This window comes from Prionailurus bengalensis, chromosome E4 (genome assembly GCF_016509475.1).
Source record: "Prionailurus bengalensis isolate Pbe53 chromosome E4, Fcat_Pben_1.1_paternal_pri, whole genome shotgun sequence".
NCBI classification, from domain to species: Eukaryota; Metazoa; Chordata; class Mammalia; order Carnivora; family Felidae; genus Prionailurus; species Prionailurus bengalensis.
Window position 1 is genome coordinate 23,432,659 of NC_057360.1, and position 25,377 is coordinate 23,458,035.

Sequence of the window (25,377 nt, forward strand, 5' to 3'; positions counted from 1 at the left end):
AAATATCAGAAAGTATTAGAAACGGGGTGTTCTGTGTTAATTTCTGACAGTTTACATAATATAAAAACTGTTACCAGGATGATTAATGATCTGAATTATGATATATGTCAAGAATTCCTCAAAGTAGTATCGTGGTTAATGTATATTCTTATTCTGTTGCCGGTTTGGAGGCTAGGGAAGACCACTGGCAGTTTCTGTTTCATTGGTTACTGATAGATGTAGATGGCATGAAATAAGCTATAAAAAGCATACTTTGGTTACTGTGATAGTCACTAACATTCCAGTTATTTTAACTGTCCAGAACATAGCAACACATTTCTAATGAACACTAAAGTTTATTTGGTTAGCAAATGTTCATTCCATAGGCATTTATGAGGTGTCTTATATGCCAGAGTTATACTAGTTTTTGAGGATTAAAGATAGGAAAACATGTCTTTTCCATCTTTGAATCACTGAGAATGGATGGGTAAATAAATTTTAAAACATTGTGTAAGTGCTGTGAAACATTAAAGGGACATGAAATGCAAATTGGGATGTGACGGTCACTGGAAGACCACTGGAGGTTCTTGTATCTTGAAGGATGAACAAGGGTTAGGAAGAAGTACTAAAAGGACTTTGAGGCAGAGGGACTAGAGGCAGGTGAGACACAGCACTCGTCATCTACTCGGAGTTATCCCTTAGTCCTTCACTCCGAGTATTTAGATAATAATTAATGAGGCTGGGGCGCCTGGGTGGCGCAGTCGGTTAAGCGTCCGACTTCAGCCAGGTCACGATCTCGCGGTCCGTGAGTTCGAGCCCCGTGTCAGGCTCTGGGCTGATGGCTCAGAGCCTGGAGCCTGTTTCCGATTCTGTGTCTCCCTCTCTCTCTGCCCCTCCCCCGTTCATGCCCTGTCTCTCTCTGTCCCAAAAATAAATAAAAAACGTTGAAAAAAAAAAATTAAAAAAAAAAATTAATGAGGCTTGGGACCTACTTCCCTGATCATAGCTGATGAAAACTGGTTAGGTTTTTAGAAACTGGCATGCAGATACCAGCAAGAAATGAAAGCAAATAGGCTGTGTATTTGTTTTTAACATTTATTCACTGCTTCCCACCTTCTGGGTGCTCTTTTTTTTTTTTTTTTTTTTTTTTGAGAGAGAGTGAGAGATGGTATGCAAGCACAGCGGGGGCGTGGAGAGGGAGCAAGAATCCCAGGCAGGCTCCTCACTGAGCATGGAGCCCCAGTGCAGGACTCGATCTCACAACCGTGAGATCATGACTTGAGCTGATATCAAGAGTTGGATGCTTAACCAACTGAGCCACCCAGGCACTTTGATTAAGCTTCTGATTAAGCACTTTCTGTGTTTAACTCATTTGATCTTGAACTCTCTGAAGTGTAATTTCTACTATAATCTTCATTTTATAGATGAAGAAGCTGAGGCACAGAGAAATTGGGGAACTTACCTAAGGTCACACATTAGTAAAGTTAAGTCCAGATTCCCATCAATACTTGAACTCTAAGAACACGAAGCTCTTGAACACCATGCTATTCTGGCAGTTCATTCAAGGAACAATAATTAAATACCTTCTTTATGCCAGGCACCACACTTAGGTGTGGGGATGGAAAAAGAAATTAGAATCAATTCCTGCCCTCCCATGACTTAACAGTTAGTGGAGAAGATAGGTGTATAAAGACATAATTGCAAACATGTGATTTGTGCTGTGGTGGAAAAAAGGGGTAACAGGTTGAAGAATTACAGAGGAAGACATGATATATCCTGTTGAGAGAGTTCTAGTTTTCTTTTTTTTTTTTTTTAATTTTTTTTTTCAACGTTTATTTTTATTTTTGGGACAGAGAGAGACAGAGCATGAATGGGGTAGGGGCAGAGAGAGAGGGAGACACAGAATCGGAAACAGGCTCCAGGCTCTGAGCCATCAGCCCAGAGCCTGACGCGGGGCTCGAACTCACGGACCGCGAGATCGTGACCTGGCTGAAGTCGGACGCTTAACCGACTGCGCCACCCAGGCGCCCCGAGAGTTCTAGTTTTCTAAATTTAACATTCTTCTTTTTTTCCCCAGTGAATATTCCTTACATGACGTTGTTTCTAGACCTTTTACCACTGCCTTTGCCCTAATCTGATTTCATATTCCAAAATGTAGAGTATCTCTTAAAATAACAAGTCCAGAATTAATCACACTTAAGATGTGCCTGGCAAAAACATCACTGTTAAGAACAGTTGTAAGGTTGCTAATTTTCTGAGGGGCTGATGGGTTTACACCCTCTATTCAATTGAGGATCACTGCTTCATCAACTCTGTTCCTCATGACAGCATTGAGGACAGCATTGGATCTTTTAGGCAGTTGGCCGAACGAAAGGTTGAGAAGTACTAATCCTCATCATTCTGTGTTATTAGATGTGCTTTAGATTTTTTAGCAGCTTTATTATATTCACCTCACGGTGAACTTGTAGCCAATTGACCTCAGTTACTTGTGGCCTGCTGACAAATGGGTATTCTCCACCCTACTTTTGAGTAAATGATTTTTTTTCTTTAGTGTAAACTTAGAACTTTATACTTACCTCAGCAAAATTTGGTTTTGTTGGGGTGTGTGTATGTGTATGTGTTTCTAGACCTAAAAGAGAGCTTGAATCTCATCTTAGTCATCTAACATATTACCTAAGTTCAGTGGGCTGCAGTTGAAGCGTACCTTAGAAAATTTCCATCTAAATTGCCAGGAAGAATTCTGGTTAGGACCAAAACCAGTGTACCTTATGGTGTGGAACTTGAGAGTTTGCAGGTTACAAGCTCTTTGCATTTGGTTGCTTATTCCTTTACAGATCTACCAGTGCTGTCACCTGGCTCACCAGTGTCCCTGCGCCCATGTACACACGCGCGCGCGCACACACACACACACACACACACACAATTTTCAGAATGGGACTATCTGTATTTTCTTTATAATAATGATCACTGGAAAGAATTTAAATGCAAAAATAATATGAAAATCTTCGCTAAGACACTTCCCCTACATGCCCACCCTAAGATAACCACGGTTGGCAATTTGATAGTCTTCCAGACGGTTTTATTGCATGTATGTTTGCATTTGTTTTTTGTTTGTTTTTTTTTACTGTTATTTTTATTTATATTTGAGAAAGATACAAAGAAAGAGAAGGAGACGAATCCCAAGCAGGCTCCATGCTGTCAGTGCAAAGCCCAGCCTGGGGCTCGAACTCATGAACTGTGTGAGATCATGACCTGAACTGAAATCAAGGGGCGCCTGCATGGCTCAGTCAGTTAAGCATCCGACTTTGGCTCAGGTCATGATCTCACGGTTCGTGGGTTTGGGCCCCACATCAGGCTCTGTGCTGACAGCTCGGAGCCTGGAGCCTGCTTCTGATTCTGTGTCTCCCTCTCTCTTTGCCCCTCCCCTGCTCACGCTGTCTCTCTTTGTCTCTCAAAACTAAATAAATGTAAAAAGAAAATTAAAAAAAAAATAATATGAAAATCTTTGCTAAGACACTTGCCTTACTTGCCAGCCCTAAGATAACCATTGTTGGCAATTTGATAAACAGTCTTCCAGACAGTTTTATTGCATATATGTTTGCATTTCTGGGGTTTTTTTTTTTTTTACTTTTATTTTTATTTATATTTGAGAAAGATACAAAGAGAAGGGGATGAATCCCAAGCAGGCTCTGTGCTGTCAGCACAGAGGCCAACGTGGGGCTCGGACTCATGAACTGTGTGAGATCATGACCTGAACTGAAATCAAGAGTCGGATGCTTAACTGACTGAGCCACCCAGGCACCCCAATGATTTTTTAATACAAATGAGATTATATGATAAGATACCCAGTTTGCTAGCTTTACCCAACTCATACTGTAGTGATCTATCATGTCTCCATTCTTTTCTAAATGTTTCCAAATCATTTGTTTCATAATCAGTTCTACAATTCACCACAAGTTAACACTGTGTTCATCAGTCTATACTTCTCAAGCTAACATTTTTTCATGATGGTAACTCTCCATTATCATAAGTATATTGCAGGTTGACAGGGCATGTTTTATCTATTCTGAAAAGATTAACTACAAAATGTTCAAAAATTTTTGTGACATTACAGGTGAGTAATGAAAGTCATCCAAAAATGAAACATCATTGGGGCGCCTAGGTGGCGCAGTCGGTTAAGCGTCCGACTTCAGCCAGGTCATGATCTCGCGGTCCGTGAGTTTGAGCCCCGCGTCGGGCTCTGGGCAGATGGCTCAGAGCCTGGAGCCTGTTTCCGATTCTGTGTCTCCCTCTCTCTCTGCCCCTCCCCTGTTCATGCTCTGTCTCTCTCTGTCCCAAAAATAAATAAACGTTGAAAAAAAAAATTTTTTTTAAAAATGAAACATCATTGATGTGTAGGAAAAATGATAGCTGTGTTCTGAGCTTATACATATGCCAGGTGCTATGCTAAATAATGGACTTAGAGTATCTCATTTAGTCCTCACCCCAATGTTAGGCAGGTATTGTTATGTCCTTTACAAAAAAATAAACTGAAACTCACAGTCCTTATATAATATCCCCATGATTACACAGCTAGTCAGTGCAAGGCCTTTTCTTTTTCCAGAGCCTGTGTTCTTATCACTGTGTTCCATTGCCTCTCTAGTTCATTCTTTTTGTAATACTGCTAAAAGTTTCATTTGATTTAGTAAACGTTTATTGAGTGCCTACTGTGTGCCAGGACTTGTGCTTGGCAGGAGATGTAAAACTATGTCATCTGTCCAGTAAGCCACAAGTTATTACCACCAAAACCTAGGACTCTTTGGGAGGTAGTAAATGTAATGAAATTTCATGTTACTGTAACTACATCTAACAGCTGTGCTTTTTCTGCCACTTTTGATTTTATTAAAAGCTTTTCTTTAAAATGTTTATTAAAACATTATAACATTGAATCATTTGTAAAGTCATATATATTTATATTTTTATTCCCTTTGTTCTATATTCCCTTCTTGACAGGTATTTAAATATTTACAGTTAGAATCATAGTCCCTGTGATTTTGTGTTGTACTTTTTTCTTGTAATTTTTTAGAAATGATTTCCTTTACCTTAAAACCTTCTTGTATATAACTTAAGTGTCTACATCATGAACTCCATCAAAATTGTATTACTTTATCCAATTTAATTAATATTAATTGACAATTCTTGTATGGCTCTTACTAGTAAAGTTTCATCTGCATTACCTCCCTCTTGTTGCTTCTCTGTAGAAGAAATGGAAAACTCTCCTTCATTGGAAGGCCAATAGGAAAATCTTGTCTGCACCATTGACAAGATTTAGTGTGCCTGTGTGGTAGGCAGTCCCTCTGGTCTTTGTCATTTCCTTGGAATATGCTTGGAGTCAAGACTATTACCACCGGGGGATAGATGGATTCTGTAGTACTTTGGACATCTAAATTGATATAGACATGTTTATTGACCTTGACTCTTTGGCTTTCAGATAGTTGGTATTTGAATATTTTTATGTTCTAAGATTTAATTATGACCTTTTATTTTAGAATGGATTCTTTCTTCTTGGCTGAGATGTTTAAATATCTTTACCTGTTATTTGCCGATAAAGAAGACATTATCTTTGACATAGAAGATTACATCTTTACAACAGAAGCTCATCTGTTACCTCTTTGGCTCTCTACTACAAATCAAAGCATCTCTAAGAAGAATACAGTAGGTTATGTTTTTTAATTAAATGTTTTATTGTCTTTTATGTGTTTATTTTTCCAAGTGAAAAGTAATCTGTGCATAGAATTCAATAAATATATGTATGGTAGGAGGAAAAGTACACTTGATATTTTCTTTGTCTCCTTGATTGCATCCTATATATTCTTATATTTCATTTAATGTTTCATTTGAACAAGCTGTAATGTTAAGTAAAATAATTATTTTTATTTACATAACATTCTTTTATATTGTAGACTTCAGAATATACAGAACTGGATGACAGTAATTTTGATTGGACTTGTCCAAACACTCAGATTCTCTTCCCTAATGATCCGTTGTATGCTCAGAGCATTCGTGAACCCTTGAAAAATGTGGTGGATAAGAGCTGTCCTAGAGGCATCATCAGAGTGTAAGATGTATTATTTTATATTTGTTAATATTAAAGTTAATTGTTCGTAAATGATAGAGAATGTAAGGAACATGTAACAGCCAAAAAGACGTTTACTTAGACCAAAAATATTGAAGCATATAGTTACCAGTAATTAAAAGTTATTCATTGGTAAAGTTATATGAAAAAGTTTATTCTGCAGTAATGTCTTTTTCTTATGGAAATTTTCTTACGGAAATGTATTATGGTGTATCTTTTGTTTAATGAACTAAGTATTAATGGTCAGTGGGTGGCATATAGTAGTTTTTAACTTCTGTAGTTCATTTTTACCCAGAATAGTTCCATCAGACATTTCCACATGTCTTGTATATGTAGAAAATACTTAAAAAATATTTTTCCTTTAACTGTGTTTTCTACATAAGGAAAGTATAGATTTTGTTTTAATTGATTGTATTTTTTGATGAAGTACTTATTCTTGATTTTTAAATAAATTTTTTTGGCTTAATGAGTTCATTTTTTCCCAAATAGTTACATTGAAAAGCCATTAATAAATTAAAAAAAATTTTTGAGTATTGTTACTCACTGATAGAAGTATTGTTTTACTTTTAAAATATTGGGAGAAAAGTCTGTTTTTCAAGGGAGAAATCGGTAATAACAAATCCCCAAGCCGATCTATCCTGTACCTTCAAATAGTTTATAAGGCTGTTGACTAAGACAGTCCTGCAGATAATATACATGCTTTGATAATTGTAAAATATTTGAGAGTTATACCACTTAATAACCTAAGTAATATATGGGAAAATAATTGTTTCCAGTTTTTTCCAGTTTCACTAGTTCTATAACTAGCAATTTTGCAAATACCTACAATTATTTTTATTTGCCTTCTGTTTTTCCCCAGTTCTGATTTGTAGTTTTTTAAACCTTGTCTGTAATTACTTTTAGCAGAGAGGAGAGTTTCAGGAGTGGAGCTAAACCCCCTCTGAGAGCCCGAGATTTCATGGCCACTAACCCTGAACATTTAGAAATCTTGAAGAAGATGGGGGTGAGTTTGATTCACCTCAAAGATGGGAGAGTCCAGTTGGTTCAACATGCAATCCAAGTAAGCCATTGCTGTACTAATTAGATACCATCTCTGCCCTCTGTGGTCTCATTAGCTTGAATAAGATAATGACATTTGGCTTTCTAAAAGCTTTTAATAGATGATTTAGAGAATCATTCTAGAATTTTAGGACTTGGAGAGGTATCTTGGAAAGCCATGTAATTCAACCCTTTCATAGGCTAGATCAATTAAATCACAAAAAGGTTAGGTAGTTTGCTTAAATTGGTATAGTCAAATGTAGGGCTCAAATCCAAATTTTTCTGTTTTTCAGCCCCTTGTCTTTCCATAATTTAGAGCATAATCTTAAAAGCTAATAATTAGTTTTAATATCTCTGTAGTTTACAGTATTTTAGTTTCCAAAACATTCCTGAATCTAAGTATTTTATTCGTTATGGAAATCAAAAGTTGCATGTACATGTCTATGCCTAGGAAAGATAACAAATTTCCCTTTTGGGAAAATTCTATTGTTTTTGTGCTGGAAAAGCTTTCATAACATGAGGCCTTTTAATTACCCAGCTTATTAGTATATTGATTCTGAGAAAACTACATAGTTTGCTAAATAATTTCAACCTGGATCCATACCAGGTATCCCTCAAATTCAGCCTTCCCACAACCTTAGTTTCTGTCTCGGAATTCTGTTTCATCTCTGTTGTCACATCCATCCTTCCTCAAAGAGTATTCTATCCACTTCCTTATGTTTCACTTACTGTCACTTCTCAGTAGTGGGAGTGACATCTCTAACTACATTACTTTTACTTATGCCACCAATGACATAATTACCACCCAATGGCCTCTTAATCCTTACTTGATTGAATTTTTCTGTAACTGTTGACTGACCTCTTTTTAAAACCTATCCCTTTCTTGGCTTCCAGGGCATTCCAGCAACATACATCTTTCCTACTTTTCTGTTCTTTGCTTTGTGGATTCCTTTGGAGCTCTCCTTTTTTGGTACAACCACTCAACGTAGGCACTGCCAAAGAACCTGGATCATACCCTTTTCTCTCTATACTCTTCTTCAGCAGTCTCCTCCGTTTCTACAAGTTCAGCTGTCGTCTTTGTACACATGATTTCTTAGATACACATAGGTAACCCTGACTCCTAATTCAGCTTTAGTCTGCCTGTCATACGTGTCTGCATCTCCGTCTCAATCTGTCCAAACCTGATTTAATTATCTCTTCCTGTCCCCACCTCAGTCCATCTCTTTTCCTTTTTGTTGTCCGTCTCAGTAGACCCTAACATCATTCTCCTAAGTCGCCGAAACTGGACATATCAAGATAGGCTTGAACTTGTCTCTGTGTCCCAACCCTCTCTGTTTTCTTTCATCCTCTGACTCCTGTCAAATCCAAATGGCTTTTCCTGTACAGTCTCAGGAATCCACCTTCTTTCTACCATAGTCAGGCATTCTTTAGCTTTTCCTCTGTTAAGACTCAATTCACTTGTCATTCTAAATATTTCCCAGATCCACACTGGCAGAATCAATCATTCCCTTGTCTGTGCTGCTAGTCTACTTTCCCACTGGAGAATTTTATCATAGGTAATTTTACATGTCTGTCTCCTCTGGATACAAACTTCTTAAAGTGAAAGACTATCTCCCCACTTCCTAGTGAAGTGCTGGAGCCCAACACTAATAGATGCCTGATACATATATTTTGAATTTAATCTGGTTGTTGGTTTGTAATTCCAAAGAAGCGAAGTGTGGGTCAGGTATGAGGTTTATTTCTATAAAGAGGAAGCAGTGGGGAGAAATCAAGCATAGTATTAGCATTTGAGCATTTGGTGGAATACTCCCATTTGTATCAGTGGTTTGTAGAACAGTGAAAGAGACATTGATAAAGATTATAAATTTACTTTCAGAAAATATTTCCAGAAGTAATATTTTTGAGGACAAAAAAAAGCCATAAAATATTTGATAGGGACCAAAACTGAAAGGGAAAATTATTGTAGTAGTATTTAAGAAATCAGAAAGTTGAAAGTTTTCATAAGGAAAGGATAAAATGAATTTGTTTTTTTCCTAGGCTGCTAGTTCAATTGATGCTGAAGATGGGTTGAGGTTCATGCAGGAGATGATTGAACTGTCAAGTCAGCAACAGAAAGAACAGCAGCTACCTCCACGAGCTGTACAGATTGTTTCCCACCCATTTTTTGGCAGGGTAGTGTTGACTGCTGGACCAGCTCAGTTTGGGCTAGATCTGTCTAAACATAAAGAGGTGTGTACACTTACAATGTACTTGTTGAAATTGAAGTTAAAGTATTGTGTAAGTATTATCTAATTTCTTAGTTGCTCTAATTTATTAAACCTAAATATTTAATTTATTAAAACCTAAATATTCACTCTCCCACATTAAAGAAGATTAAAGTTAAAAACATATCTTGAAAATTTTGAGTCATAATTTATGTATACAACATACTTATAGGATTTTACTTAAAATATTGTTTAGATACTGTCCATTTCTTGGCCTGTTCTCTAATTTAGTATCTTTAAATTATCTAACAATGGGTTTTGGGACTTTCTAACCACTACTAGAACCTTTTGTTGAACAATAAGCTAACTTGGAGCCTTAACGTAGAGAACAGCTCTAAAAGCAGAGGTGTTTTGGCCCAAGTGGCTATGGAGAGTGATGCTGAGGTCCCACCAGGCCAATAGGAAGACCACTAAGCTAGCCCATCCCCTTAGTTTTAACACAGGAAACAAAGACCTGCATTGCTAAACAGTGCACAAGTGTATCTAATTGGTTGCAGAGTTGGGACCAGACCCAAGTAGCCTGACCATCTAAAGCCAATGGTCTTTGAACTCCATTACCCCTAATTTAGGCCATTTTTATATGTGTATTTTAAAGGTATATAGGTTTGTGGATTGACTCATCCATTTCAGCACCTCTTTATTGAGTCCCTACTATATTCTAGGCACTGTTTTATTAGATGTTTGCTGTATATCAAGTTTACAAAGCCAATGAAGATCCATGCCCTCATGGAGTTTATGTTCTAAGAGAGGGATATTAAAACATCTTAATTTTAGCATCTTTAAAGTCAGTTCTCTAGTGGATTTAATTTTTCTAAGAAGAAGAACTGCTTACAGATTCATGTAGACCAAATCCAATTTTTTCCTCTTTCAAAATTTTTTCTGGCTACCAGTGATGATTTAAAAATGGTTACCAGCTATTTTAATTGTGGGTGTGGGTACATAGTGAAACTGCCTACAGATTTACATATTCCAACTTTACCACTCACTAACATTGTGTCTTTGAGCATACTAGGTAAACTGAGTCTGTTTCCCCATATGTAAAATGGAAATATCATCTGTATTATTTTTCTTAGAGTTTTTATAAAGATCAGATTTAGTCATTTATGTAAAAATGCTTTATAAACTGCAGAGCACAGCAAAATGTCAGTTGGGTACTATATGATATGCAAAATGTTCAAAACAAAAATTTATATATTGGATGTGTTATCATTAGAAAAGAAATAAGGCTTATTTAAAACTCTAGATAGTGAGTGATTTGAGAAGATAAAGGAATATTTAAGTTACTTTTATTTCTGACAGACGAGAGGATTTGTTGCAAGCAGTAAACCATACAATGGTTGTTCAGAGCTTACTAACCCCGAGGCAGTGATGGGAAAAATCGCTTTGATACAAAGAGGACAGTGCATGTTTGCAGAAAAGGCACGCAACATTCAGAATGCTGGTGCCATTGGTGGCATTGTTATTGGTGAGTAATCCTCTGTGCCGTTGTGTTGAGGAGGAGATGATTTTTAGGACTTTTTCCTTGTATTTTTCAAAATTTTATTGGAATTCATCATATTATTTTTACTTCACTAGTCAGTGTAATGGATGGGTAATCCAGTGACACTCTTAATAATTTCTATGTATCTTGTATCTTTTTTGAAAGTCTAGATTTAGGTTTCTGTATATTAATGCCAGTGAAAGTGTGTGTGAAGGCAGGGTACCCCAAAGCACCCAACACTATGGATAAAAAATGTGCTTTGAGATCCAAAGCCCCTTAAAGGCAAGAATTACACCCTGTCATCTCCAGTGGGGAGCCATTAAAAATACTCATTCCTCCACAAAGTTGCAGGGTTTGGAGTCAAATACATGGGGGAACGGTTCCTGGCTCTGCCACAAGATCATGGTGTAACCTTGGCCTTGGCCCAGCTTTAGTTTATCAGTTTATTCAATAGAATTTTTTTTTAAGCTCCAGTGAAAATGTTAATAAATATCTTTTAGGTGGTTGTAAGGTTTGAAGACAATACATAAAATTTCTTAGCATAAGGGCTTACATACCATAGGTATAAGTACTAATTGCTAGCAAATTTTTATTTTCTTGGGTCTTTTTCCACTGAAATTACAAACTCAAATCATTTTACCTCTGCATTTCAACCAGTGTGTTCTGCTTTTTTATTTTTCATAGAAAATCACTTATAACAGGCAGTCTGTGACTGTCAGGGAAAATATGCATTTTGACACTATAAGTAAATAGTTTATATTCAGAACTAGAAGACCTGAGGTCACATCCTAATTATGAAGTTAAGTTTTTATAGTGTTTCTCACAGGGGAGATCTATTTTTGAATTTTTTCTTTCTTATTAGAATAGATTTCCTTTTTGAATTCAAGATAAATAAAAAGACATTTAAAATAAGATATTAGGATTTAGGGGCTCCTGAATGGCTCAGTCAGTTAAACATCTGACTCTTAGTTTCAGCTCAGGTCATGATATCACGGTTCGTGGGTTCGAGCCCCACGTCAGGCTTTGCACTTCTGGTGTGGAGCCTGCTTAGGATTTTCTCTCTGCCCCCCCCCCCCCCCCGCCTTGCATGTGTGCTCTCTTTCTCTCTCTGAAAATAAATAAATAAATAAAACATAAAAATATATGTTAAGGTTCATTTTAATGAAAATAATTTATGACGTTTAAAATAAAATATTAGGATTTCTTTCAATGAAAAAAAATTATTTATTGTCTATGCCTACTTTAAAATTTTTTTAATGTTTTTTTATTTTTGAGAGAGAGCGAGCATGTGCGCACGCACAAGCCAGGAGGGACAGAGAGAGAGGGAGACACAGAATACAGAGCAGGCTCCAGGCTCTGAGCTGTCAGCACAGAGCCCGATGTGGGGCTCGAACTCAGGAACCGCGAGATCATGACCTGAGCTGAAGCTGGACACTTAACTAACTGAGCCACCCAGGCGCTCCTGTCTGTGCCTACTTTTGAGCCACAGTAATGGAGTAGAGAACTGCATAGTCCAAAACATTCACTTTCTGGCCAATTACAGAAACAGGTTGCTGATGCTCCGCTCAAATCATCTCTCTATCCTTAGTTATTTTCCACACAGAGATATCTTTTATTGAAGAATTTAATGCTTGTCATCACTGTCACTTTGAACACCTCTTCACCAAGACTTTAAAATATAAAAAGTAAAGTCTGGAACATAAGTGGAATAGTTACCATTTTCCCTATAAAGTGTGACTCTTGTGGTATTCTCTACTCTGCGAGGTTTGTCAAGTCAAATGTTGTCTTTAGTAGTTATTAGTAGCAGAATCCTCTACTGAGTTCTGTGGGTAAACAAGAGGCAATGATCTTTATTCTCAGAAAATTTAATTTTTAAAAGGAAGCTTTCTTGTATTATAATTTCTTTTTCCTATGTTTTTTTGTTTCTGATGAAGTATTTTGTTTTTTCTAGTTTTAATTGTAAATGAATGAGCTAATAATTAAGACTAAGTTTTTTACCGCAAGTACTAGAAGTAAAAATTATCTTAGAATAATCATTTGTCTGCAAGAGACAGTAATTGATTAAACTGGTTTAAGATGGAAAGTTTGTTTACTACATGGGACTGGGTTATTTTAATTGAACACGAAAGAAGTTCAACTGAGCAAAAATCATCAGGAACCATGATTTTTTTAAGTAGCATTTTTCACATCTGTCTGTCTCTTATCTCTGGGTCTTCCTAGACTCTCTTCTCTGCATCTCTTTGCAGTTCTGCTTCACTCTCCAGCTTCTCACCAGCTTGTTCCCTCTTTGCCCATTAGTTCCAAGAAGTCATTGTAAAATTGCAGCCTCAACCATGAGTCTGTTATTTTACTAGATCACTACCCACTGCTAACCGGAGCAGTCATTCTGTGTGCCACTTCTAGGTCCTCCAGAGAGACTGCCAGGTGGCCATGCTTGTCTAGTCAGTTATTGCTAAGGAGGTGGGTCCTCAGGGCAAGCTCTCTGAGAAGGGACAGGGAGGTTCTTCACCTGGCGTGTGCAGTTAGAGGTGGACATGGCCGGCCCCGTGGTCAAACAGTATTGAGCAGTCCTACTGCGGTTAGCTAACCAATGTAAACTAACAGTAATGGTCACCTCAACTTACAGAGCGAAAACGACTATCATAATTCTTCTTTGTGAGCAGTATATAAAAAAGAACTACCAATAGGTAGTTTGGTAAATGCCATTAAAGGAAATCTTAAGCAACAATAAAATTTCATTCATAGTTCTATCATTGTAATCCAAGTCTTTGAGTGAAAAATCCAAGGCTTTTCATAAGCATATGGAAGTTTTTAGTCATAATCATAGAATTTTGAGTTCTACTTTTTTCATGCAGTAATAATAATCTGTTTTCCTGGGTGTCCCATCAAGTACTTAATTATAATTTACTTACAATAGTTCACAGTTGTTCACAATTATAAGTAGCACTCCAGTAAACTACTTTGGGAGTAAATCATTTTGCTTCTTTTGAGTTCTTTCCTCAGGATAAATTTCTAGGAGTGGAATTAGTGAGCCCCAAGTATGTTCATTTTTATGATTCTTGATGCATAAAATAAATGCTGCCAACAGGGAAAAAAAACGTAAAGTTTTGTCTGTAGATCTTCTTAATGGACAGATGTTTTTATGTTTGCTGTATTCATTTTCTGCTAGATGACAATGAGGGGAGCAGCAGTGATACTGCCCCTCTGTTCCAGATGGCAGGTGATGGGAAGGACACAGATGACATCAAGATCCCCATGCTATTCTTATTTAGTAAAGAAGGAAGTATCATACTGGATGCCATCCGGGAATATGAGGAGGTGGAGGTGCTCCTTTCTGACAAAGCAAAAGATAGAGGTAAGGGTAAAAAAAATCCTTGTTTTTGATGTAGCTTAGCATTAGTTTTACTAGTTTGATAACAAAAATGAGTTATAGAAAGTTATTTTTGGTGCACTGGTAAAAGAAGTTAAAAAGAAGATGCTTTCAAAATATATTTTTCTTTTGGAAATAAGAGTTGCAAAACATTTACTTTGCTTTGTTTGCTGACTTAGGATGCTTTCAGAATAATGTATTTTACATGTAATTTATCATTTTTGCTATGGTCCTGCCCAGTGATAAACATACGGGGGAATATATCAAGAAAGTCAATTTAAATATCCACACATGTTCACCATTCAGTTCTGCTGATACTAGATCTTACATTTCTTTTATAAGGAATAAAAAGAGATTGTATCGAGTGGTATTGTATACAGTATATTAGTAGTTAGGTTTCAGCAGGCCACCAATAATCAAATGACCACTGTCTTGTTGAAGGCAGTACAAATCTAGCAGCTTCTACCCACTGAGGTGTAGGTTTATCACATAGGGATTTATAAGTTATAAGAGATATAAGTGATGTCTGAAGAACAAGGCAGCATGCCTTAATTCACAATAATATATAGTCCTCTATAGGCCACAATGTTTGTTAGTTATTTGAAAGCTATTCGAAACCCAAATTATTGTATAAATGGCAGGTATTACTGGTATCCTCTTGTATTTCACATCCTGGGATAGTGGAGAAATGAGGGAAAGTGAACCATCAGACATAGACTACTACCATCGTGCTTATGGTAGCCGCACCTCCTGATCTACTGGAGGAGCCTGGAGGGAGAACTCTATTTCTCCCATTACCTGTAAATGGCTAAAGTTGTGTAATTGGTGCAGGTTGTTGAATCCCCTGGGATGTTTGTTTCACAGATATGTAGGAAACTGATTCAATTCAGTGTAACTTCCAGGTGAAACAGTAAAAAAAAAAAAAAAAAAAAGGTTAGCTATAACCTAGTGCTAGCCAAGTCAGTGTTGTTTTGTCTTGTCTTCTCATTCTTATAGTGCTTTATTCTTCTTTGAGATCCTTTCAAGTGTCAACTATTTAAGAACAACGGAGTAGGACATATGTACATAAGGATGTAGAGTTGGGAACAACAGAATAGAAAGGATTTCTAATCTTAAATCCTCCTGTGTTTGTGATTTTATTTCCCCAAGTCCTTTTGCTCAACTCTTTCCTATGTATATGCATTTATGCACATCAAACACAGGCAAATTATTATTCCATATAAGTCTTTAATGCCTTTGCTTTTCTCCCCCCATTTTGTGCTACCATTGGAATTTCAGCAGCAATATTAAAAGGTAAAATGATTCCAAGCTACATTATTAACAGTAGTAAGTATCTTGCATTAATAAGCCTTAAATTATATATATGTATATATGTATTTGTGTACGTGTATATATCCACACACACGCAAATGCAAATATATATATATATATATATATAAATATATATATATATATATATAATTGTGTTTCAGTGGATATCATGATAATTATCTTGTTTAATGTGATTAGATTATTTTCATGTCTAGTCAGCTGTCCCAAGATAATAATTCTTTTTCAATCCTGTCATAACAAATCCTGTGAATTATATATCCATATAATAGATGAATTCGCTAGTCCATGTCAATGCAAGAGTCAGTCTAACAAAGACGTTGTTTTGGCATGTGTTACTTTTGATCACTTTTATTTGAATACAGTATAAAGTATGTAAAATATCGACTTTGTTTTAGAAATGTGTATGTGTGTAGGAGTACATGGGATTAGGACTACAAGATCATAGCAAAGCATGTGCTTCCCATACTAGAGAAAGAATGTGAGAAAAGATAAATTCTATAGGTAGCGCCCCCCCCATCTGTGGGAGATATGTTCCAAGACCCCCCAGTGGATGCCTGAAACTGGATAGTATATCGATCTGTATATTTGCCATGTTTTCCTATGCATACATACCTGTAATAAAGTTTAATTTATAAAGTAGACACGATAAAAGGTTAATAATTATAACTAATAATAAACTAGAACAGTTATGACAATATACTGTAATGAGACTTAGGGGAATGTGGGCTTTCTCCAAATATCTTATTGTACTATACTCATCCTTCTTCTTGTGGTGATGTGAGATGATAAATTCCTACGTGATGAGATGAAGTGAGGTGAATGACATAGGCATTGTGACAGTATTAGGCTGCTAGTGACCTTCTGATGTTGTGTCAGGAGGAGGAGGGTCATCTGCTTCCTGACCATGGTTGACTGCAGGTAACTGAAACCTCAGAAAGGGAAACCGTGAATAAGGCAGGAGTGGATTACTGTACGAAAAGTATTATCTGAACAGTGTTCTATTTTAAGGACCTTGCAGTAAAAGGGCTTTACTTAAATTATATGTATTTTAAAGTTTTGCTGGTCTCTAAATTTGTTGAACTGTGATTCTGTTATAGAGTCATCTTTTGACACAAAGTCTTGAAAAATTCCCTTTTTTATGTAGGTCTTTCAGGCACTGTACAACTATATTTACTAAATCAATGTAACACTATTATCAATATGACAAAAAAGTCAATAATAGTTTTAGTAAATCAACTACTTCATTCAGAATACTTAGGAAAATATCCTAAGAAGTTAATGTCTGTGGTGGTTGTCATTGATTTGTCTTGTGCCATTACTGCATGCATCAGTGTTTCTCTTCTGCATCACAATCAGCTGACGTACTTGTTACAAGTGTAGATTCCAGAGTCCTACTCCAGAATATTGAATCAGACTCTCTGAAGGCAGGGGACCAGAATCTGACATTTTAAACAAGCATCGCAGATAATCCCACTCAGCTACACTTTAAGAAGCACTGAATAGTACTAAGTAGGCACTTTTTTTTTTTTTTTTTTAATTTCCAGCTATGTCTGAGCCATATTGTACCATCAGGGGTACCAGGTAGGATTGTATAAGTACCCCAAGCAATTAGCATCCTTAAAATCTCAACATTAAAATGTCCTCCAGATTGCCCTTTAAAAATCTCATTGCACAAATCCATACTTCCTGTATAATGTCATACAGTTTGGATCGAGCAGTTCTTCCCACATATTAATACAGAAAATAGAAGTCCAGAACAAGCCCCCCACTCCCACTGTTAACTCTCTTATTCTGAGAAGTCCCAGCCATTAATACAGAAATATCTGCAACAGTCCTATCTGCTAGCAAAAATGTTCACGTATCTTACTACGCATTCTTCAGAAGTAAAGCATTCTTAATTTATCAAGTGGAAACATTGCTTCCTCGGGTCAAACCAGTCATACATCTAAAAGTTAAGTTATCCACAGAAGTTTTAATATTATGTCTGTCATGTGTGCTCCGTCTTCCCAAATTTCAAGAGTTTATAAAGGTACTTAGTCCAAACCTGTGCTCACAAACAAAATACACTGTGCTCTTTCATTTAGGTCCAAATTTCAAACAGCTTATAGTTAAGAATCCATTTCCCTTTCTCAGTATTTTCAAGGGGAAAAGACTCGTCATTTTATTTTTTTTTTTTTATTTTTTTTTTTGTTAATATTATTTTTTTTTTCATTTAAGACATATTTATTGAATGCGAACTATTTATTGAACTCTGTACTAGGCAGAGTTTTAGAAGTTGGAGACACAGTAGTGTATACAGCAAAGCTTCTGCTGTCTTGTCATTTTAAAGGTTCAATACATTATCATGCTTGCAGTTTATGATGTAGGCTTGTGGTACCTTAAGAGCTGTAGAAGGATGTTTTCAGGGCTACTCCTATATTTCTGTCTACCTGATAAAGAGGCAGACAGAGAAAATAGGGGAAAGAGAGGAAAGGTGCCATGGTTTGAACTGCTCAAGGTTGAAGTCTGGCAGTGTAATTTTTCCCAAGATTATTTCCCACTGAACTCGATTGGGGTGAATGTGCCCTAAATTTGAACGGTAGGATTTGGGTTGCTATTGGAAAGGATTTGCTTCAGGGAAAAAAATCTAATATGTATGCAGAAGGCCTCTTTGCCTAGAAAGGAGCATCTGAAACCTTCTTTTAAGCAGAATCGATACATACCTACCCTCCTACAACCTGGCATGCTTTCTCATGTGTTTTTGCATTTGGACATCTCTTCCCTCTTTCTGGAAATGCTCATCAATCCCTGTCCCCATCCCCATGGCCCATTTTCTCTTTGAGGACATTTAGCCATCCTGCATACCCAGTTTAAATACCACCTTCTTTATGGAATTTTCTCTTATAGGTAAAATTTAAAAGTGTCTTTTTAATGAGTTCTACTTTGACACTCATATCACATTGTACTTCTTTACCTGCTCTCATCTCTGTCTTCTTGTTTCAGCAAATGCTGGTTGTACAGATGAATGAATGATTGTGGAACATCCAGTCTCTGAGTCTTTGCCAAGGCTTCCTTGTCCTTTTATTATTAAAACTTAATAACTTTCTTGTCTTTGTATCTTGACATTTTCTTCACTCTTTTTTTGCTTCCTGTGTTTCTGATCTATTCCTGAATTTAATGACATAGCTGTTAATACACTTAGGATCGTGGTACTCCATGCCAGTGCTAACAGGCACCTTAGAATCAAAATGTGTATTAGTGTGGCAGACACTGACTCCTTCCTTCCTTTTTCTATTTCTCCATCTGCCATTTTTACTTTCCTGATTGCTGCCTCTTTGCTATTTACCAGCTCTTCTCATATATTCCATGTGTTTCCAGACTAGCACTTCTTTTCCACTGATCTGTTTGTTTACTCCTATGCCAATAGTACAGGTTTGCTGTTTTGAGTGCATTTTGATATCTGATAAGGCAACTCTCCTCTCACTAATTCTTTTTACAGTTTCTTCACTTCTCGTTGGTATATTCTTCCATAAGAACTTGTAAATAGTTCTGTCTGCTCCCAAAAGAAAACAAAAAGAAGTAGAATGGGAACATGATGCTTTCATAGAAGTAGGAAGTTTTTGTTAAATATTATGACAGGAACATACCCTTAGCTACAAATATAATTAGATCTTGTTGTGTGTTTTCATTGAGATTTTATAGTATTAAGTAATATAGTCTTGTTCCTTTCATAATAAATTTGTTTTGTAGTTTTTACTTTTATTGTGAAAATGGTACTTAATTTAATCCTAACCAGTTGTTACTAGAGAGGTTGTTTGCATATGTATCTTATTTTTACCCTCTTTATCAAGTTCTTTTTTTTAATGGTATTTTTTTAAATTGAGAGTTGCTTTGAGTTTAAGCATACAATACAATTGAAAATGCAATTTGATCTTTTCTTTTCCTATATTTACACCAACTCTTCTGTTTTCTTATCCTTTTGTGTTAGCTAGATTTCCAAAATAATATTACATAATACATGTATCCCTCGGGTAATTTTGCCAAAAGCACAATTTTTATTACTAGACAAAACAGCACTACGCCCTTTCCTATCCTTCTAAAACTAGATTAATACAATTCTAGAAAAAAACTTGAAGGTTTTCTTTTTGTTTTCCCTTAAACTTAGGGTAGCCTAGTGTAAATGAGCGCCAAGCAGCCAGCTTCCGCTTTCTCTTCTTTGGTCACCACCATAGTTTTCCTGATTGTCGAATTCAGGTGTACCTTTTCCACAGCTTAGAAGAGAATGTGGAGACTCCCCCAACCGCCCCCCCCCCCCCCCCCCCCCCCCCCCCCCCCCCCCCCCCCCCCCCCCCCCCCCCCCCCCCCCCGCCAAGAACTTAAACTTCCCTAGTCAGATAATCCTACTTAGAGTACGCATAAACACACCTCTCTGTACCTTCCTGCATACCTGTATTTCCTTTAGTTTTTCTGGTTTTATAATATGTCCATCTTCCCTTCCTTCTTTGATGGATTAACTCTACTTTTAAATCTGAGCTCAAGTGTCAGTTTCCAAAGGAAACCCTCAACTCTATTCTTTCCTATTCCCTGTAACCTTTCCTAGCAACCTAAAACATGTCACAGTTAGAGTTTTCCATTTATTTTGTGTGATTATTTGGAAATGTTTTCCCCACCTGGACTAAAAGATCCATAAGGGCAAATCTGGTGTCTGTTTTTGCCTCGTTTTACCCCCAGTACCTTGCACAGTGCCCATCACACAGAGGACCCTCAGGACTTGCTTGCTGGCTAAGCACAGAGATTGAGGATGAGGCAGCATGGGGCATCAGTGCTGTGGAAGCACTTTCTTGTAGGAACCCCAAATAGGATGCTTCTAGTGGCTTCATTGTATATTCATTACAAGAGGTTTAACCTACTCTTAGCCTTCCAGTGGATTTTAAAATGGTCTTATAATTCATAGACTTACAATAATGAAATACAAGTTTTGTAAATAATCTTAGTTCGTGTCTTTATGAAAATATTTAACCACATTAGTACCCTCAAATCATCCAAAATTTTGTATTATTGGCATTGTCATGGCTTACTGCATGGGAATTTCACTTTTCAAAAGAATATTATCTTAAAATATAGTTATGATAAGTGCTGTTTAAAATTTACTCTATTTCATATGTTCTCATGTGCAGGCTTTCCTGAATTGAGATATTTAATAAATTTTAGACCTACAGTGCAAATCTGTGTACACTTAAATAATAGTATTGTTTAGTGTATTCGTTGGCATATTTACTAATCCCCATTGAAGACTTGTCAGTTACTAGAGTCACTCTTTTCAGTTTGGAAGAATGTTTATTTTGTAATGGCACATTTTGCAAAATGAATATACAGAAAACATGTGATTACATGATTAAAGGCAGTCTTTTACTCTTCAGTGTTAATGTTCACTGCTCTGCATTAACATGTTTTTCTTTTTTATTTCTTCATTTTATTGCAACAACCAGTAGGCTGTTAAAAGTGTGATAGTAAATATTTTGAGTAGGAAAGTAGCATGAAGCTTGTTTCTTTCATGTACAGATCCTGAAATGGAAAATGAAGAACAACCATCCTCTGAAAATGATTCTCAGAGTGCTGAACAGATTACATCAAGTTCTCAGGAGGTTGATTTGGTTGATCAAGAGTCTCCTGAGGAAAGTTCTCTAAACTCTCAACCAGAATCATTATCTCCAGCAGATATGGACAATGCTGCAAGTGTTTCTCCTTCTGAACAGATTTCTAACCCCATGGAAAACCATGAGACTACAAGTCTTGATGGTGAATGTACAGATTTAGATAACCAGCTTCAAGAACAATCAGAAACTGAGGAAGATTCCAATCCTAATGTTAGCTGGGGTAAAAAGGTCCAGCCTATAGACTCCATATTAGCAGACTGGAATGAAGATATAGAAGCATTTGAAATGATGGAGAAAGATGAACTATGACTCACTAAAGAATCTGGTGGTAGGTATTTAAAAAGAAAAGCCAAACTGTGGTTAACAGACACCCGAATACTAAGCAGGCTCTCTAATGGGAGTCTTTAAGTATGGTGATGAGCAACCACGTTCTGACTGAGATAGTTAACATAGGAATCTGGAGCATGCCGTGTTAGAACTGACCTTGCTTAAAACCGTCCCATCAAAAATGGAAACTCCCAACCCTCCCCCTCTCCCCACCCTGACCCCATGACAGCGTCGCGTGCCACCCTGCAGCACCTCAGGCCAGGAAAAGATTGCTGGCGTTCCTAGGAACCAGATTTCTGCAGTCTTGTCAGATAGACAAGAAACAAATTCGGTTAATAGTGGAGAGGAGAATAGGAATTTGTAGAGCTTTCTAATTAAAGGAAGTTCGGCTTTCTTGGTTTTGGGGTTAGAGACTCTTTGGGGGAAAATACAGATGAGTACTGCGGGCATTCTGGTTATGTTGCCTTCACAAAAACACTCAGAGTGACCTAAGTGATTGTGAAGCAGATGGGTTCATGGTGAAAGCAGCCTTTGCTCATCACTTTCACTTGCTTCATTGTGTAACAAATGATCAAGAGGACTTGATTTTTTTTCTCTCCTCACAATGTCCTTTTCATTTAAACCAAAGGTGAAGCCAGTGTACTTTCTCAGTGAGTTCTCTGCATAAAGGCTAATCGTTGGGACCAGGATAAAAGGTCATATAATATATTGTGGAAATTGGTTACTTAATGCTTCTGAAAAATGGAACAAGGGGGAAACTGTAATGTTGTGATAATGAACTTGCCATTGGGCCTTCCATAAGGAAAGCTGTGACTGACCTGAAATGGCACTTAAAGTTCTGTCCTTGTAGGGCAAATTATAAATCTTTTCCAGTTCATCGCTCTTAGAGGTGATTACCTCTAGCCATCAGCCTTACTCCATCCCATGTTTAGTATGCAATTTGAGCCACAAGGGCCACATCGCCAGTAGCTGAGTACATTTTGTTCCATTTTTCTATCTTAGGGAGCCATAATAAAACTGTGGTAGTAATCTGAAAATCCTAGGGAAACTACTATTTTTCTTCTTTGAAACTATGGTTTCTAAAGTTGCACCTAAGGAGTCTGTCACATTTTCTGTTGAATCATGGTTTTTAAGGTGTTTCATTTTTGTTTTGTTTTAACAAATATTCCTTCTGATATGGACTTGAAAATTAGTCTATGGTAACCTGTGTAAAAAACTTACACAGTAGCAACTAACAAATAGCCATATAGCCTAATGAGAATTTCTTTTTCTTTTCTTTTCGTTTTTCTTTTCTTTTCTTTTCTTTTTCTTTTCTTTTCTTTCTTTTTTTTTTTTTTTTTTTTTTTTTTTTTTTTTTTTTTGGTGGCAGTCTGGTGCTAGCCACATTTAAGTTTTTAAAAATTGTTGTTTATATCCTATAGACAGCCCTGTAGTTGAAATCATGGTTTTATTCATTTTATTTATTTTTTAAAACTTACCTAAATCAGTCTAAAGGAGTATTTGTGAGACTTAATTTTCTTTCTCTTTACCATGACATGACCTAATAGTCTTTTCTGAAAACAGTTTTGAGGTACTAATGAACTTAAACTGTATATGGAGCTGTTAAGAGAACAGCAGTGCTGTACTGTAGTTATGTATATTCATGTACAGTGTGTCTTAGATCCCAGGTAGTCATATTCTTTTGTAAGGGGATGAATAGCTGCTTTCAAAAATTCCGGCTAAATGTAACTGGGTCAATGAGTAATAAAACTAATAGAGAAGACACTTTTGGGGGGGAGAGGGGTGGGGAAGAGTAGTTATAAGACCATTATTGGCCCTTAATTAAACCTGACACTAAAGTGGATATTTTAGTCTTTCTGCATGTGAAATTTGGTGTAAGAAGATAGAACTATAATACATACAGTATATGGAAGGATAGATATAGTGCTTTGTTCATCTTAATTGCAAAGCTGCCAAAATAGCTGAAGCTTAATTATTTGACTTGCCTTGATTTGTAGGACTGGGGCTTTGAGAAAAGGAGCAGATGTTCCTCTAAGACTTTGATTACAGAAGCCTTATATACATTGGTTTGATTTTGTATTTGTAGCTCAGAGTCATTGTTGTCTAAATCCAACTTTCTAAGTTAGCAAAACAACGTAAAAAAATTTTTTTTCCCCACAAAGATCTCATGGTAACGAGAACCAGCTTACTCTCCCTTCCTTTGGCCATTAGGGGGAGTTGTTGCCATTCACTGATGTCTGGAAGCAAATTGTTCACTTTTTTAGAAAAGTGAATCCTTAAAAAAAAAAAAAAAAAAATTTAAGAAATTATACTTTATACCCAGAAAGAATCATATTTGATTTTTCCCTAGTTAAGAAGGTATAATGTTCAGCTTCAAAACTCCCAGCATTATCGTTATTCATTATTATTATTATTATTATTATTATTCAATGTACTGCCATGAAGTTGTTTTTGAGTTCATTAAAAAATTCCAACAGCATTAGGTTTTTGTTTTTTTTTTAACGTTTTGTTTTTTAAATACCTTTGATAGACGTTTTATTTACTTCCTAAATATTCGGGGGATTCTATGAGACCCTGAATTTTAGAAACATCTGGTCTACCTCAGTTAAATGTTGACTGCATAGAAATAGAGATGAAGTGATCGCCACAGCCATAAAATTGTTTGAATAAGAAAGATTTATACAATGTTTACAAACCTGGAATCAAGTAAGGAATTTATCTGAAAGTGAAAAGTTAGATATTAGAGCAAGTGTTTAATTCAGGTATTTTCAAGTTTTAAAACTTAACTTGTTTACCTACTAAAAATAGCTATAGTTTTTCTGCTTATGAAAGTCCATTGAAATGATAATACCCTAATTTGCAATAATTTTCCCATAAAGTTTTAGGTATGAAAGAATTGTAATTTACTGGATATGTTTGTTTAGGATGGGATATTTTGTTGGCAGGTTTGTTTTTTTTTTTTAAACATTTAATAGGCTTCCAACAAGAATACAGTTGTTTCAAGAACAAATTATTTTTTGACATTATACTTTTCCCCTTTTCTTCACAGTATTAGTAAAATGATAAATTGTGCACTCTCTGGTTTTAGTTTCTAATATGCTTATGCTTTTGAGAATTTTTTAAAAATTCAAATTATCATCATAGCCCTTTTTACAATAAAACCAGCATTTGTTCTCTCACCAGACCCCATGTCAGATTCATTATAAAGGAAGCTCAGCATAAGTAATTCAAATCGTGCTTATAATTTTGGAGGTGGGGGGGGGCTGATTTAGTAAATATTCCAACCGGTCGTTTTATGCACAAGGCTTCAGTCAGAACATAGAAAAAAAAAACATTCTGTGAATGAAATATTGTATGTTCAGATTTTATAAAAGACATTTTTAAAAGCCCAATTTACAGCCGTATATTTTCTTATGATGTAATTTATGAAAAAGATGTCTGTACTAACAGGTGCTGTAACACTACTGTTGTTGGATTTTATTGTTTGGTGATAAATGTATACAATATTTCTAAGGGAAACTATGTACTGTGATGTAAAAGTCTGGGCAAAATGTATATAATCCTTGTATATAATTGTGTATTTGATTATAATTACTGATTGTAAAGATTTAATAAAATATGTAAATATTCTGGTCTAGTTTTAATTTGGATTTTTAGCATCACTTTGCCTATCTTAAAAAAATTTTTTTAATGTTTTATTTATTTTTGAGAGAGCGAGCGAGCAAACAGGTGAGGGGCAGAGAAAAAGGGAGATACAGAATCCGAGGCAGGCTCCATTCTCTGAGCTGTTAGCACAGAGTCTGACGCGGGGCTCGAACCCACAAGCCGTGAGATCC

At 36.2% G+C, this 25,377-nt stretch overlaps 1 protein-coding gene across 8 annotated transcripts in view; it reads left to right on the forward strand.

Annotated features, from left to right (window-relative positions):
• The window catches only part of EDEM3 (ER degradation enhancing alpha-mannosidase like protein 3), a 70,914-nt gene extending 45,744 nt beyond the window's left edge, over positions 1-25,170 (forward strand). Inside the window, exons 14-21 of one of the 8 annotated variants that reach the window (XM_043568767.1) lie at positions 5,508-5,673; positions 5,922-6,076; positions 7,001-7,097; positions 9,170-9,361; positions 10,696-10,861; positions 14,046-14,231; positions 15,525-15,572; positions 21,120-25,170. In XM_043568767.1, coding sequence (XP_043424702.1) covers positions 5,508-5,673; positions 5,922-6,076; positions 7,001-7,097; positions 9,170-9,361; positions 10,696-10,861; positions 14,046-14,231; positions 15,525-15,572; positions 21,120-21,523 — 1,414 coding nt within the window. In that variant the 3' untranslated portion in view covers positions 21,524-25,170. Of the gene's footprint in view, positions 1-5,507; positions 5,674-5,921; positions 6,077-6,997; positions 7,155-9,169; positions 9,362-10,695; positions 10,862-14,045; positions 14,232-15,524; positions 15,573-21,119 lie in introns of all 8 variants that reach the window. The other 7 variants (XM_043568763.1, XM_043568766.1, XM_043568764.1 and 4 more) reach the window with 7 other exon arrangements.
• The last annotated feature ends 207 nt before the right edge of the window (positions 25,171-25,377 follow it).